The sequence below is a fragment of the Gobius niger genome, assembly GCF_951799975.1.
Source record: "Gobius niger genome assembly, chromosome: 7".
NCBI classification, from domain to species: domain Eukaryota; kingdom Metazoa; phylum Chordata; class Actinopteri; order Gobiiformes; family Gobiidae; genus Gobius; species Gobius niger.
The window spans coordinates 11,986,651-12,003,898 of record NC_136858.1 but is presented as its reverse complement, the minus strand read 5'-3'; the positions used below and the strand labels follow the sequence as shown (position 1 = coordinate 12,003,898).

The following is a 17,248-nucleotide window of genomic DNA, read 5'->3' as shown; positions in this document are numbered from 1 at the left end:
TCATTGATCAGTAGTGTCGGAACTTATTTTTAACCCAAAGACGCAGTGGACGCGGTGGAGACACGTCTTTCTCCCTCTCTCTCTCAGCGCCTTTCTTCTTCCTCTCTCCCCGCTCTCCGCTCCATAGAACAGTGCAACTCTTGTTCCTCCCCATTCTCTTTGAATACGGCCATATTCCTACATTAATAAAACAGCGAGGCAAATACAATACCACTCAGTAACAGGGGCATCCCCCACTCACCCCCCATTCAGTTCATTCAGTTACTATGAACATCTTTGAACATCTTTGAACACCTGTCTGTTCTAACCATTTCAATTGACTTGTGAAAACAGCAACAACAAAAAAACAAAATTCTTTGACATATAGCAACACAAATAGTTACTTTCCCTGGTAACGAGTTACTTTTATTATAGAGTAATTCAGTTACTAACTCAGTTACTTTTTGGAACAAGTAGTGAGTAACTATAACTAATTACTTTTTAAAAGTAACGTTCCCAACACTGATTAGGGCACAGTAATAGCTTTTCTGGCATGATTTTGTGATAGTGAGGGTTGAGGTTAGGACCTTGACAGCAGACATTTTCAGCTGCTGGAGTTTAACGCGGCGCAGATGATCAGATGGTCGAGCAGTAAACGCTAGAATAACAAACGCTGCAATCTGCTAACCCAGGCCGAGTTCACTTCAAGGAAATGGGTTTCATCTGATCTCGAGGCTGCTTTACCCCTGATGAAGGGCGTGTGTGTGTGCGTGGGGGTCTTGGGATAGGCCTGGCTGAGTGTGGCGGTGAGGGAAAGGCCACACGGGTGCAGTTTTAGGGGAAATACCTGCCGTTTCTCTCCAGGAGGAACGGCAAACTTGGGGCAACAGACCGAAGTGTGTGAGGAGGAGGAAGTCCCAAGTCATGTTTGGACAGTCAGCCCAAAACAAACACGCTAATGGGCAGTCAGCTGGTGGCTACTAAATTTCACACTGTGTCGCTTCAACTTCAGCAGCACTGAGGCCAAATATGTTCAAGAGCCAGTTGTTGAGTTGCTATAGAGATGTTCGATCACTTGGTACGAACCAACAAAAGATGGCAGTTTGATCATTGACAGGTAAGTAAAGTAGAAAAAAATGAACTTCAGCAAGAGTCGCTTTAAACTAGTTGTGCTCAAGTAAGTAAAAAGTATCCATACAAAGAATGACAAAAATACTTGAGTATTTGGTGAATTGATGACCGAGAAACTGTTTTAGTGATGACATTTGTGGGAAAACACTCATTATAAAGTATTTGTATCAATTTCATGACTTACTGGCTACTTTTCTTGTGTTTCTGTGAAAGTGACCCTGAAAAGTGACCCTGCAAGTTGTGTGAAAAGTGTCTATAAACCTGTCCCTGTGAAGAAGTGGGATGCTACAGATATGTTAGGAAAGTTAGGGAATTTAGTGGCTTTCTCTTTCATTGTTTGTAATTTTTAAAAACTTTAAGTTGAGCAAGAGATCGAGAGGTGAGTAAAGCATTTCCTGGATACGTAGGACCTCAGGAGGAGCTTTTAGGGAACTGCTTACAATTACCATTGGTAAAGACCCAAAGTTTACTCAAAAATGTGCGAGTGGGTCGAAATATAACACCATGTATGTTTTTGATGAGAGAATAACATGGTAATGCGATGAAAAGTCTAAAAAGTCAATTTTGCATATAAAAACCTTTTAAGATAAAGGACAAGAATTACTCACTTTCAATCACTTTTACTACTACAGACTACTACTACTATGACACTCATGGTAGGAAGAGTAACATATTTAGTAAGGGTGTTGATATCTTCAAATAATTCTACTTCAAAAAGTTATTTGAGCGATTAAATAAACCTGAGTGCTCCAACAGGCAGGAACAATACAAGATACCATTTTTTGTCCAAATCGTCCACTCCCGATCAATACTGACAAGCTCTGTGGAACAACAGCCAAATCTTTCTTTCCTTTCCATGAGAAGTCACAGGGGAACCTGTCACTGCTACTAGAGGCTCAAGAAAGGACATGGCTGATGACTGTCTAAGTTTTTTCATTTTTTTTTCAGTTCTTCTAAATAAAAAAATAAAAGATTGGATTAGAATTAGCTAGAGCTTATACGAACACATCTCATGTTCCAGTCCTATGGTCACACGCATTTTTTCTCCCATTTAAAAAAAACCCTCCCTGATTAAAAGTTAATAACCTTAATACCAGATTCTGTCATTAATCCAGCCAAATAAAGCAAAGAAAACATCCCGTCAGGAAACTTCTTTAATAGCCCTTTCAATGACCCGAATGTGGAGTCAATGGAGATGGATCCCAAGAGGGAAACCTAAGCGCTCATGTAAGACCTGGGATAGAAGGAACCTGTTTTTGTTGGCCGTGAACCGACTCTGGTGCTAATGTCGGCTGATAAAGAGGGCACAGTGGTCCATCCATAATGTCTCAGATCTGGCACGCATTATAGGATGTGTCGGACAAATGAGGTGCCGATAGCCGCCCCTCGCAAATCAAACTGAAGGATTTTCGCTTACACATCTTTGACACATATGTGAGCACACCCTTGGCTTCAGCGCAAGGATAACAGGCCTTTCTCTGGTGAGAAAATATTCTGAATTCAATTAACGATGAAGAAGTAGAAGGACGCAGGCAAGGAGTATGAAGTCACATGTTCCATTGGTTCATGTTGCAGTTTCATTCAAATCTAATTAAATGTTTACATATCCTGCTGAGGTCTGGCGATGTGGACTTATATTAATATTAGTAATATATGTGAGAAACTGGATCTCAATGAAATGTGACGAGGGGACTTCCCTTTGAATTATGCAAATGTAGAAAAGCAGACATGCTAAATATGCTGTGCACGAAATGTTTTTGGATAACTTTCTGTTTGCCAGAGTAGAGTCATAGAAATAAAAGGAGAAGCTGCATGAACTTGATCCTCACGTACGACAGTGAGCAAGTCGACTCGTCCGAGAAACGTTTCAGTGGTGATGTGCGATCGTTCAAAACACGTGATTCCCTTTACTGAATACCAACAGCTACTTCAACCTGTTCCTACAATTGCGCACATTTTGTTGGCAAACGGCTCCCGGACCCGTTTATATTGAGCGTTCTATCCCCATACAAACGAATAGGGAAGCCAGGCACAATACTAACGTATGGTGAGGTACGTTTTGTCCGTTTCATGACATTTACATATAATTTATGTGGCTTCTTTATCATAAACATATTTTAAGACGATGTTTAGTGGCCATTAGATGTGTATCCAACCCCACAAAAAGAAGAAACTTGACTGAATTTGAGTTAGCATTGAGTTCAGAGGCAACTTTTATACACTAATTTGTATCTAAAGTAAAATCTCTAAAGGTCTGTACATTCTATAATGATTTCTGACAAGGCTTTGATCTAAATGTGTATATAAACATCTGTATATGATGTATTGATGGCTAATGCTAACGGCTATAGGAAAAATACATTGAGCAGGACAACGGACTCTTTTTCCCAGACTCGTTGGCTTACTAACTGTCTGCATACATTAGGATCGACGGCGTTTCTCCTTTTAACACCAACACACACAGGACTGCTTCAGTGAGAACATTCTGTTTAAAGTTAAACAGGAGTGGACTATTTTGCAATATGTTGTGGCTTCTTGTGATACAAATATTGCATCACCAAATATTGCAAACATTTTTGCAATATTATTGTAATGTATAGTACTATTCACTACTGTTTTACTTGTTTAGGATCATAGTCAGGAGTTTTATAGATGGAGGGTCATCCTATTGTGCATCTTTTAGGCTCACTTGAACAAAGCCTATACCCAGACGCTTGGAGAAAATGCAAAGTCCACACAGAAAGCTGATGCTCCTCGAAGAATCAAGCCCAGGATATTCTTGCTGTCAGGTGTGCCACTGTGTCTTTACATTGAGCTGTCCTACCTCACAAGTACTCTTAACTTAAGTCTTTGTGCCGTTCCTAAGCAAAAAATAACAAAAAAAATGTGGATGTCAACGTATACAAAGCAATAAAGCAATGCCAAATAAACTTTTAGCCTGATTGTTTGTTGCAGGAAAAGATATGGTTAAGACCTTAGTTTTTGTCCTGCTTTTGTTTTATGTATTACATTTGCTATCACACATATTATAAACGGAACTGGTTTGGTGCACTTCAGGGTACAGGTTGCACAGACGTTTTTATCATTACATAAAAGGCCCTGTCACTACTGAATACCTGCACTTACTGCACTTACTACAGTTACTACAAAAAAAACATATCACTTCCATTTTTCAAGGAGCCCAAGAGTTGTCAAAACACCCTCTTCGTACTTGTGGATTGAGAAAACAGCAGCCTGATGTCAAAGTATCAAGAGTCAAGGGTCTGGTAAGTGATCTGTCTTAACGATTTGATTTGAGAAGGGATTGTAACTTATACTATAGTACTCTCATCAAACTAGATACTCTTCTTTGTAGACAAAAAAAGGGGGGCACGGTTCCAATCCACTCAAGCGCTATTGGCAAAGATGGTGACAAGTTTAAGTAGGTCAGGTGAGCCGCTATGACACATGATAGACATTAAAGGCATGTATTTTAAAAAGGTTAATGAGAAAATGCAAGGAACTTATATACATTGGAAGAATAGGGCCAGTTAAGGTTAGATTTCCCACTAAATGAGTAGCAGACTTCGGCCACTTTGCAAAAGAAGTCTTGGAAAACCTGGGAGCATTTACTAATTGATGTCAAAAGTAAAACCCAAGAAGATGCTCTCTTGTCAAAGGGTAGGGTCATGTGAGGGGTTGGGTAGCTTTAGGATATCTGTAGCACAGCCGAGAAAGAGATTTATGGATGTTTTGACAGTTTATTTGACAAGCAGAAGTAAGTAGCATGGGTTGCCAAGAGGAATGTGCGAAAATGTGCTGCAGAGTCAGAGCGTCTCTCGAAAAGGATGATAGTAGGTGGATATGCAATGAAGCGAAAACCTATATTATACTGTAATACTGTACTATGTTCGAGGCGAGATTCCAGATTCAAATGCTTCGATTGCAACAATATTGGTGTACCCTTCCTACATTTACTTCATATTTCCATATAGATAGCCCCTCGAAACAGGCCCAAATGAAAAGAATACTTGCTACAGCTTTCACATTTAAACTTGGTTGTATGCGTCTTATGTTTACCACTATGCTTAAACTCAGAGCAGTTCAAGGTTTAATACCACAATACAACAATATTTGAATAAATGGACCAATCAGAATGATAATTGTCAAAACACTTTGAATGTACACTTTTCTTTGCAAAGTACTTTCCAAATGTGCTCATTAGTGTTCACTTAAACCTACTTTTTGCTTCTATCAGATTCTAGGTTTCCTTCTCCAAAACGTCATCTTATCTCAATCAACTGCGCTACACAGACACAGCGTTTCTTTGTGGCTTCATTAGAGCGCCGCAGATAACATCAGGACTTTACTGGACTTGTTCCCAGTGTCCGCAGACTGAACACCTGGCCACTGTGCTGCTGTGGCTGCCCAGCTTCAGAACCCCTCTGTGTGCCACGGACCTCAAAGGTAGCTTAGTCTGCATGGAGGTCACAACCTTTGACCCCAGGCGCCTGTTTAAGAGGACAGGGGGGTGGGCCGTTTAAACCTGTGGCGGCGCAGCGAGCAGTGTCATGGTGAAAAACGGAACATCTGGAAGAGTTACGACCGTTAGCACGGCTCGACTTTGACAAAGCACCTTCATGAAAGAGGACGCTGCTTGTGTGAAAGTTGTACACGTAAAACCGACAAGCACAGAGCATAGGAGAGTCTTTGAGAGCGCGCTGAGGAAATGAGCTCAAGACTAAATGAAGCATCTCAGGAATGCCCCGCCACCTCATGCTATGGACGTTTAAATCAAACATAGCAGTTAAGATGAAACACGGCCAAGGAAATCAAGTTTAGTCCTGTTTTCCACTCCATTGCAGGCTATATCCACTAAAACATGTTATAATGCCCACAGAAACCAATTTCCAATGTGAAAGTGAGAGGCCCATCCAGGGCACAGGGACAGTAACGGAGGTGATTGTCCGGGGGACACTGGACACCTCATTACAACACTGACTGACTGCACATAAATGTTTCAGCTTGTTGTTCCATCCTTAGCCTCAAGCAATGACAAGACAATTATGAATAATGTAGCAGAGGTCAACAGTTCGTGTGAGGCCTCTGGTTACAACGCAGAAACAGACGCATATGTAACCAGTCATTTTGTTGACAGGCAATCTTGAACTTGCTGTCAAATCAAGTTACATTTGCCGAATGGGAGTATTTAGTTTGGGAGTTCCACAAGGTTCAATCTTGGCACCACTATTATTCACATTTTTTGTTGTTGCTTGAAGGTAGACAGGATGCAAACACAGGTAACTCTTAAAATGTTAGACAATTAAATACACCTTAATAATGGGCAGGTTATGTGAGTTTATTTTAAAAGTAGGAAGATGTCTGCAAAAGACTGTTAACTATCACAACTGCTCACCTAAACTTAAGTGATCATTATCCAAAACTGAACTGGCTGAAATTCTTTCGTACTTCTACTGGACTTGTCAGACTAGTAAGGGCAATTATCAGTTAATTAATTCCATCCATCCATCCATCCATTTACTTCCGCTTTATCCGGGGCCGGGTCGCGGGGGCAGCAGTCTCAGCAGAGATGCCCAAACTTCCCGGTCCACACACACCCCGAGGCGACACCAGGCCAGCTCGGAGACATAGTCCCACCACCGTGTCCTGGGTCTTCCACGAGGCCTTGTCCCACTAGGACATGCCTGGAACACCTCCCGCGGGAGGCGACCAGGAGGCATCCGAAACAGATGCCCGAGCCACCTCAGCTGGCTCCTTTCGACGTGAAGGAGCAGCGACTCTACTCCGAGCTCCTCCCGGGTAACTGAGCTCCTCACCCGATCTCGAAGGGTGCGCCCAGCCACCCTGCGAAGGAAACTCATTTCGGCCGCACTCATATAATTCATTGATTACATATTATGACATGCTGTATGCCAAGACACAACCATTCTGACCATGGAATCCATTTGGAGACGCAAACCCAACCCACTGCACCGCTGTCACTACAATACAATAAACACCTACAGAACCTCTTCAACTCTGTATCCATTCACAATGTTAGATATAATCTCTCAGGCAGCAAACCATTACAATAATATTTAATGAAAACGTTTCAGACTGTTATGTTTACAGTGGCGAAACTCATTTATGAAACTGTATGAGCGGGGTAGGCTCTTGTACGAACTGCGCTATGTAAACAGCTGCGAAACTAGAGAGAGACGATTAGGAGAACCAGCCCGGAGACACTGAAAGCTGAAAAAAGGTCAATCTGAGTTCCACCGAGGCCCGTTCCCACAAAGATAACCGCAGTGTGTTTACCCCACATTAACTCGCATTACAATGAACCATCCACCATCAGCTCTCCCATCTCCTCCTGCACAAGACGCCTTCACAGCTCTGTCTTCTGTTCAGGACAGATAACCAAGAGAGGGATGATAAAGGATGATGACACTTTGCTTTGACACCACAGGCCCTGTCACACTCACTTTTACTAAAACCACATGCGGATGGAGATAACAAATTCCTCGGTTGAAATATATAGTCAATGAGTGATGCAATGACACAATTAATTATTTCGACTTCGGTGCAGGAGTTTTCTTTAGAGCAATGATTCTCAAACTTTTCACAGTAAGTACCGCTACATGGCTGTTCAAGTACTGAAGAACTAAAAGAGGACTAAATCAGATCTAAAACCTTTTTGCAATCTGTGGTGCAACCAACTGACCGTAAACATTGCTGTAGTAAACCAAAAAAAAAGTAAAGTGAATGTTGTAATCACCACATTGTGCTATTCGAAAAGCACATTGGGCTCTCTATGTCTGAGCAGTAAATTCACTTCCCGCTAGAACGGGCCAAAAACTATTGCAAACTTTTACATCATACTGCCATGAAAATTATTTAAATAGTTACGTCAGAACAAGGCCGAATCGTGACTTGACTTTGATCCACTTTAAAGCCTCTTCAATTTCGAGAAGTCACGTCTCAACCTTGTAACGACCCGCGGAGGGAAACAAGCCTGTTTAAAATTCACTACGGGCCATAACTCCTCATATTTGTGACATCTTTATACCCGGACAATGTCAAGGCCACAGTGTCCACGCGTGATATCAATTTGGCAGTCTGGCTCGTTCTGTCCCTCGCTGGCCGTGAAACCAAACGGACATTAATCCGGAGAAGCTAACACAAAAGCGACGAGGCCGGCAGCTAGCGTGTGGTGATTCACTGCCGAGCGAGTAGAGCCGTAAAGCACGATGACAAGTCGGCGGGGGCCAATTTCCATACAAATAGCTCCGGTGTGAGGTAAAGGATTTGTTGGGGAGAAAGAGGTGACGCACTTTGGAGGTGTTTGCGTTTGGTTACGAGGATGAGGCGTGAAGCTCAGGCACGTGCTGTTGTGTTGTTTGCCCATGCATGTCCGGGCTCTTAAGGAACAGTTAAAGTCATTTAAAATGTGAAACTTTTTTCCCTATGAATGATTCGCAAAACAAATCAAAAATGCAAATAATGTTGTCATTTTAACTGTACATTTACTTCTAACGAACAATAGCCATGGAGTTCCACAAGGGTCAATGATTGGACCAATACATTTTACCTTCTATAATTAATTACTTGACTTCAATACCTACAAAAAACTAAAACAATTCTACCCAGGAATGATCCTTTGATAGTACCAAACATAGTCTCATAATAATTATACTGTATATCCATAACCATGTTTTTATAGTTGATTTTGTGGCAATTACTGTATAGTAAATAATGAAAAAAGAAAAACTTTGCTTGTGATACAATATTTAACTAGAACATTATAAGTATAACAGTATAAAGAGATTGTAATTTACTCAATACCCTCCTCTTGTGTACGCAGGTCGACCCATATGTTGCTGGTTTGTTGATGCTCAGTGGGAGAAACGATCTCACAGCGGGACAGCAATGAGCCTCTTCATCTGCTCCCCCTCCTCTGCCTTCCAACAGCCCCCTCCCCTCCACCCCTGTCTCCCTGTCTGCTCCTCTGTGTGGTCTTCTGCATTCCTATACTCCACTGTCTGCGTGTCGCCCGACCTGGCAGTGCTTAGCGGAGCTAATCAGCAGGTAGACGCACACACACCAGACAGAGAAGTCAAGGGTGTCCGGGAGCTTTTGATTAGCGAGGCGTGCCATTTGAGATTAGCAATAAGGTATGCAAGGTTTATCAAAGGGACTATTACTTTGGGTAACTCCTTTGGGTGTGAAATAAAAAGGGAAGAAAGTGAGGCCTGACATTGAATAGTGAGTCAATTAGCTAAAAGGATTTTTTTTTTGGACCATTTGTTTTAGTCACTTTCATTGTAATTGGGCAGGAATTACGGTAGATGGTCTTTTGGTTGTAATTGTGTGTCTTGCTCATGGACACACGTTGAGAGTGCTGTATCTTGTAGCAAGTTTCATCTGGTTACCTTCAGGTTGTTTGGTGAACACTCTCTTACTAATTTAAATTCTGTTGTGGACATTATAGTATTTACCTATAGAAGACTAAAACCTAAAAAAGCTATAAGGCTGAACACAGGCTGTAGACTAGACTATTGCGCTGACAGCGAGTGCTTTATGAAATCTTCAGCTCCATACCTGACGCAGTAAGTGGGCTGGACAGGCACCCATGGCGATGTTATGTATAACAGTGGTCCCTCCACAGTCTTTTCCCTCCTACAGACCATACGAGACTTGAATATTTTCCACAGACTGTGGGTGGAGGTGGGTGTCGGGAGCGCACATGCTAGTGTTTTAATAATGTTTCTGTGAGAGCTTAAAAAGGCTGTAGCCCAAATGCTGAATGAAGTACTTGAGGTTGTGTGTGATGCCAATGTAAAAATGCGGAGGGCGAAGGGGAAGCAGCAAGCGCTCATTGTTGTCAGCACTGCTTGTAGTACACCATGTCTCAGTCGACCCCAGGCTAGTGGGCGCAAGCATTGCCGCACCATTGTTTGTACGCAAGATACCAGCCTCGTTTTGAGCAGCCCGTTGTTGCGCCAGGCGGAAGATCGAGCGCTAGGTTTTGCTAAATTTACTTTCTTGAGCTTAAAGACCCAAGCCTTATTTTTTGCCTTTTCATCCGATCATTGTTTGATCATCAAGAAAAAAATGTCAGCCCCTTTTTGTCACATAATTGGTTGACCATAAACAACAGACGATAACACAAGGGCATGCATCTGTCTCCTCCTGATTCTCCTTCTCAAGACGTCAAAACATTTCCCCTCACCTGATGATTCATGAACTTGTCCTCCACCATTTCATTCCAGGCGCCTTACTAGGACTTCTGGTATTTTTGTAGTATGACTTATAATGTATGTGTCCAGAAAACTATACAAACAGCAACTGAAGGCGTAATCCTTCCAATATGAGCTCTGGTGCTCCACAACCTGAAACTTATTTTTTTTTTAAACATAGGTCCCAGTAAAATACACGAGTAGAATCATAGATTTGGTAAAAGCGTCAGTGCATTAGACTTAAAAGGAGCTTCAACTGTACCGTTTACCGGAGTGTGGGCTGGCGTTATGAGTACAATTTAAACATCTTTCTTTTTACACAACATAGGCCCGACACGTTACATAAACATGACAGACCACAGCCAAACTAAAGAAGAATAGGACCTTTAAGAATACCTGCACTGTACCTGTATATTATGTGTGCACCTTGACAAAACAAATTCCTATCAGTGGACATCGCGTGCAGTGTCAAGTCACAAACACCTTCGTTTACACATAGACGCTATTATGTTTTGCCTGCACTCTCAAAGTCCCAAAAATTCCAATGAGCGGTGCCTGTCTCCAGAACACAGTCATTAGGTCTGGAGACAGGCAGCACTGTCATTTGTGAAGCTGCTGCCCTCATACATGCACATGACATCACGCTCTACGTTCACCATTTCTCTCTTAAACACTTCACACCAAACGCAATTAGGCATAATCACAGCCCGTGTTTCGCTAAACACAAGGCTACGACAAAGACAGCTGATTGGACTTTCAAGTTCAAGCACCACGCACTAAACACAAATGATATGTGGCGTTAGCCGAGTGACAGAGATGATGGACGACGACGGCGCTGCGCTAGTTTTATAGGGCCGTTTGTTATGACAACACGAGCAAAGTCGACTTGACAAATCTGTGAAGGAGTTGGAAATGAAAAGAATATGAATAAAACGTCGGAGGGAAGAAAATATCGGTGAGGTTGACTGCACAATCCCCATCTCTATCCACGATAAAGGCAGGCATCGGAAAACGTTGAGGATTGTGTGAAAACTACCAGCAGCAACATTCATTACACGTAGACAAGACCGATGGAGCATGCCCTCTGTACATTGTTTTGAATAATGGCTAAGTAGAAGTCCATGGAAACAACATTCACAATATCGGGCAGACTGTGTTTATGTGGTTTTCGGATAATCATTGTTTTGGAAGCCTTTGCCAACATACAGACAGATATACGTGAAATGGAATATAGGTGCAAAGTGTCAGTCTGGAGCCACGACTGTGTTTATAGCTTGTACGAACGACCTGAACACGAGGAGGTTTGCGGAGTCTTGTCTGGTCTTTTCAATGTGAAGAACTCAGACAGTAGGTTGTGTCTTTAGGCTACTGCAAATGACATTTTCCTATTTCTTCAGCATGTTCCAGGGAGATTGCAGTTTGGACAACCCTGCATTGACTTGATGACAGCGTGCGTAACATATTAAAATGAAAAAGAAAAATAACATCCTGCCATGGTGCTTTATAAATATAGTAGTGTGGGAATCGGGTGGATTCCATTGGCTTATATTGTCAAAGATACTATGGATTCACGTGATGATAGGTTCATGCTTGTTACTAGGGCTGTTTCCGGAGAGCTTTTTCTATAAACTTAAATTTGTTAGTTCTGCTTTAAAGCAAAAGTTTAACAACTCAACATGGACATTTGAGATACACCCAGGGCATGAACAGTTGCAGTAATATAAGACATAATTGCATTTCAGACCATGAGTTCGATTTATGTGAGTCCTACAATTGCAACCGTTAAAACTGCGATTTCAACTGCTTTTAAGCTCTTTAACAAGCGTATTTTCTCCAGTTTGGCTTTACCCAAATCTAAAAGCTTCTTGAAAGAAATGTCAACAAAAAAATGTGGACGAAAGTGCAACAAAAAAGCAATGGGGGAAAAAATGTCAACAGCGTGAGGAAAAAGATCAGTTTTGATGACTTTTATAGGTCTTAGCTTTCAAATTAGGCATTACACTGGCCCGTAGGCTGCAACCCTTTACATTTCGGGGAAAGCTGAACTGGAGAAAATGCACTTGGTTAAGAGGTTTGTACAGCTCATGTTGATTATGAACCTGTATGAGTTGCAACATGTTTGTTGTGTCATGTATCACCCATTTGGACGAACCTATAGCAGCTATTGTTGATGTTATTCCAACCACTTCCCCATGGCACACAGCTCTGCACTTGTTTTCCATGTTTTGGTCACAAGTGGTGGCTGTTCTCTTGGTCATTTCCCACCACATCATTAACATTCCCCTGAAAAGCCGCTTCTGTCCGCACTTCACTAGAGAGCGCGCAACTTACCCACTGCTTTGATGACGAACCCCTTGGGCGACCTGAGGGCTCGGCGCATCCACGCTTCCCGCAGCACCTCCAGGTTATTGGCGTTGCCCTGAATGAACAGGATCAGGTTTTCCATCCACCCCTGGAAGTGCACCTCGGCCATCGCCTTGACCAGTCTCTTATTCCAAAAACTGCGGGAGTTCTGGGCTTTAAAGTCCGCGAATATCTCCTGCCCGGTGTTGGCGCTGACTTGCGGGATCATGTGGGAGCTCTCCTCGTCCCGTGCGAAGACCACAGCGAGGGACGCGGAGGACAGCTGGACGACCCGCGGCGGGAGAGTCATTGTGGGAAGCTTTACTAATTTCTGCGCATGCTAAAAAACAACAACAACAACAAATCGACCGTGTTTAAAGGGCGCCTCTTCGGTCGGTAAATCCACAAGAAAGCCGTATGGAAGCGCGCATTCCTCTGATGAGCGTGTGCGCACTCCCGGCTGGAGTCAGACTGGTTTGTGTGTGCCGCTGTGGCTCCAGGGAAACAGTGAAGTGAAAGGGCCGGGGAGGAGGAGCTCTGTGCCCCGGGACACACAGGTGGAGCCTCCCCCCTCCCTGTGTGTGAGCGGCTAGCCCATGTGTGCATGTGTGGGGTGGGGGTGAAATGCGCGCGAACAACTTGACGCACAGGTGCTAGCTAAAAACAGTCGCGTGGTGAAAATCGATTATTAGCCGTTAACAAAATGTTGAAATTGTTGTTGTAAATACTACTACTACTACCACTACTACTACTACAACTGCTACTACTACTACTACTACTACTACTACTACTACTACTACTACTACTACAACTGCTAATAATAATAATAATAATAATAATAATAACAACAAGTAGTCTATATCACCTGCCAATCTTGATAGCATAAACATTTCGCAATGTCAAAGTTTACCTAAACTGGTTTGTGGTTGAGACTAATTTGGAGCCAGTTTGGAACCCCGCGCAGCGCCGAAACACGCCATGTTTTTGACGTGCCACAACTTGGCGCGAACTAGCTGCAGGATATTGAAAAAACGTGTGTTAAAGGTGTGCAATACTGCATTAACAATGTCATTATGTTCTTTTATAAGAATGTACCATTTCAACACAGTCTGTTCCGGACGATTTTACCCCTTAACCCCTTAACCAATTCAGCTTTATCCAAATCCATAAGGTTACAGCCTATAGGCCAGTGTAATGCCTCATTTGAAAGCTAAGACCTACAAAACTGATCTAAGCTTCTTCCTCATTATGATTGTAATGTTTTCGTCCTTTTGTGTTTTAGTCACATTTTTGTGGCTTGATGTGGCAAAAAAGCAATGAAAACGTGATAAAATAAAACAAGGATGATGCTCAGATGAGCTCTGCAGGTCTTAGCTTTCAAATGAGGTGTTACTCTGGCCAATAGGCTGTGAGTCATTTGTTTTGTAGCAAATTGTGTCAGAATAAGACTAAAATTGAGCTGCATTTGTAATATTATAACTAAAACTGAACTTTTGCACATTCTAGTTCTGTGCATTTGTTTTTGGTTAAATTAGCCGAAGATGTTAACCTGGCTAACACCAGGCTGCTGTGTGCGCTCGAATTATTTCGAACTGCACAACAGCCTGGAGACCATGGCCCAATTTTCCGGTGGATTTGGGAACCAATCACAGAACGAGGAGAGACGCAAGACGATGACGCGCTATTCGAAAGCTTGTAGTTTATTTACGGATAAAAAAAAAAAAGTTTTTTTACGGATCCAACATGACAGCAGCAGACGCGATGCTATTGTTCGATCAAGCTTTAGACCTAGTTCTAAATAATTTAGCTCAAAAGTTTACAGCGGATACGTCATACGTCATCTCATACGATGATACGATTGGCTGTGGCTACTGCAGACGCATGATATACTTTTTTTTTTCTTTTTCGTATCGCCCAATAAACGAGTATGGACGATCGTAAACCACACCTCTCCTACGAGAAAATGAATTGGTGGTCCCCAGACTAAATATCACTTGTGATTTTAGTCTGGTGTTAGCCAGGCTACGAAGATGTATCAATACTTGTATCAATATATTGTAGCTTCTTGCAAAATGGATATTGGGTCTCCTAATATTGCCATAGAATATTTTTAGTTAAATATTTTGCAGCCTCCACCAACATTGTATTATTGTCCATTTTTCTGCTTGATGTATTTGGTTTAGAAAGACAAGTAAGATATAGCCTATACTAGCAAAAGAGAAAGTCTGCACACACGCTTTTAATTAGCTTGTTTTGTGGCATCAGCAGTTTTATGTCGAGAGGCTAATGGTTACAAAAGATAGCTGGCTTACAACCAAGAATGTGTTTAAAACAAGTGTATACACATTTACTCGATTACAGTGTCAACCCTGAACCACCAGCCCCAGAGCAATGTGCGTCAAACGCGGGTAAACATTTTTACATGGGCAGCGGTTGTATTTGCCAATGTGGTATCTGCCATAAACAGGGGAAACAATGGAGGCAGGCCTTTTAAAAACACACTGTGGTGTGGAGAGAAGAAGTATAATTGTTTCTTTCATTTTGTAGCCAGAAGTTGCAAAATTTTGAACGCTTTTATGCATTCATGTCCAATCCACGAGGTCTGCAGCCGTAAATATCGTGAGTATAAAGTTATTTTTTTTCATGTTTTTATTCTACTCTCCATAATCCATTCTTGTTGAATTAAGAGGAGATTGGTCAAGTGGTTGCTGGTTATGTAAACTACTGTGCAAGCCATTCCCAAGTCAGTATTGTCCTCCTCTCCTTATTGTTCCGAAGATCCCACTGGGGCCCCAAGGATTATTAATCCACCTTTCAAAAGATTGTGTAATGTTTTACTACCTAAAACTACTTCTAAATCAACTAATAGCAATGACTGTGGTTTAAAGACAGACTTAAAGGAACAGGCCACCATTTTTCCATACTGAGATATGTTCTTACCTGAGTTGATACGTACCTGTCTGGTCTTTGTGCCCGTGGAAGAGCTTGGTCGCTTCTAACTTCACCCCCGTTTGGAGCTATAGAAATATATTGGGAGAGGTCTTTTTGCATGACTGAGGGCACGTACAAAGACCAGACAGGTACGCATCAACTTGTCTAAGCTCAGGTAAGAACATATCTCAGTATGGAAAAACGGTGGTCTGTTCCTTTAAAGGGGGGGTATTATGCAAAATGGACTTTTTCAAGCTTTACATCATGTTATTATGTCATTCCCTCATTAAAAACATGCCTGAAGTGTTGCCTTAGCACATTCACGTATTTTCGAGTAATCTGTAAAAACTCTGATGGCAGCCATTTTAGGGATAAAACGCCTGATTCCTTCAGGAAACGCCCTCGACCTCCAGGATACGCCTCCGACCTTTCGTCACCAGCCGAGTAACCAACCACTGCTCCTCAGCAGAACCCCCTCCCCGCAGTGTCTAGCCCTAAGATGTAAACAGAGTCATCATGGAGGATTAGCTTCATGTGTTGTGAACCGGAGTTACAGCAGTTCTGAAACTTTTACAAAGACACACATCAGTGTTTCTGTTACCGAAACACCCAGGATTAAAACCGGTGACAAGAACACTTATTTCAGTGTCTGATTCTGCGCTGGGCCTTGATGATGCACAGAGCCTCCGGAGAAAGCTAATGCTAAGCTAAACCTCGAGTCATCACGTGAAAACGAGAAATATGCACACATTAAGTCAATAAAACCACCACACACATAAAGAACCGTTTAACAATGATCACACACGGAGCCTGGCTTGTTGATTTGGAAGTTTATTGCTCACATTTCATCTACAATGGGTCATAGCCGAGTGGTTTTCTCCCGGAGCTAACAAGCTAGCCGCGACAAGCTAACGGGAAAATTCACTGAATACAAGCAGCATATTATGCATTGAAAACGTCACTAAACAGGCAACTGCTTGAAGCAGCCTTTATGATGATCACACAATGAGCCTGGCTTTACACATTTGTGGTTTATTACAGACTTTTCATCAACAATGAGCTGTAGTCGATTATAACAAGCTAACGGGGTAACCTCGAAAAACCATTGTCCACCTGCACAGATAATGTCCGTCTTTGAATTGTATGGGCTCCTGCAGATCCTGGTGTCGTCCATGGGGGTATAGTTAGAGATCCATAGGGCATGGCAGATGCAAAGAGATAGCCTCCAAACAGCAGTTATTTTTCAGGCAAGAGCCCCTTCCAAGCGTCCGGTGTGGAAGGTTCGTCTCCAAATAATATCCTGTGTGGCCATTGTTCACAAAGTGATAAACAGTAGCTCCTTTCCAACAATAAAAAATAAAATGCACCGATCGTAGTTTCAATACTGTGGAGACAAGCGGAGTGTTGTGATGCCACAGACAGCGTGTGGAGGGGGCGTGTCGGAAAGGGTCAGAGGTTCTTAAAGAGACAGGGGCCTATTTCAAGTCATTTGCAACCGCCATTTTGAAAGAGCAATTTTATACAAGGCAGTTATTCTAATTTACTGCATTTACAGACCAACAGAAGGTTTGGTCATCATTGTAGTGTGCTATAGACTGGTGCTATGTGGCTGAAAAAAGCATAATACCCCCTCTTTAAAGTAGTAA

General features: G+C 42.3%; 1 protein-coding gene across 1 annotated transcript in view; it reads right to left on the bottom strand.

Annotated features, from left to right (window-relative positions):
• The window catches only part of stox1 (storkhead box 1), a 33,503-nt gene extending 20,202 nt beyond the window's left edge, over positions 1 to 13,301 (bottom strand). Inside the window, exon 1 of the mRNA XM_079559897.1 lies at positions 12,660 to 13,301. Within this exon, the coding sequence (XP_079416023.1) occupies positions 12,660 to 12,981 (322 nt within the window). The 5' untranslated portion in view covers positions 12,982 to 13,301. The remainder of the gene's footprint in view (positions 1 to 12,659) is intronic.
• Positions 13,302 to 17,248: the final 3,947 nt, after the last annotated feature.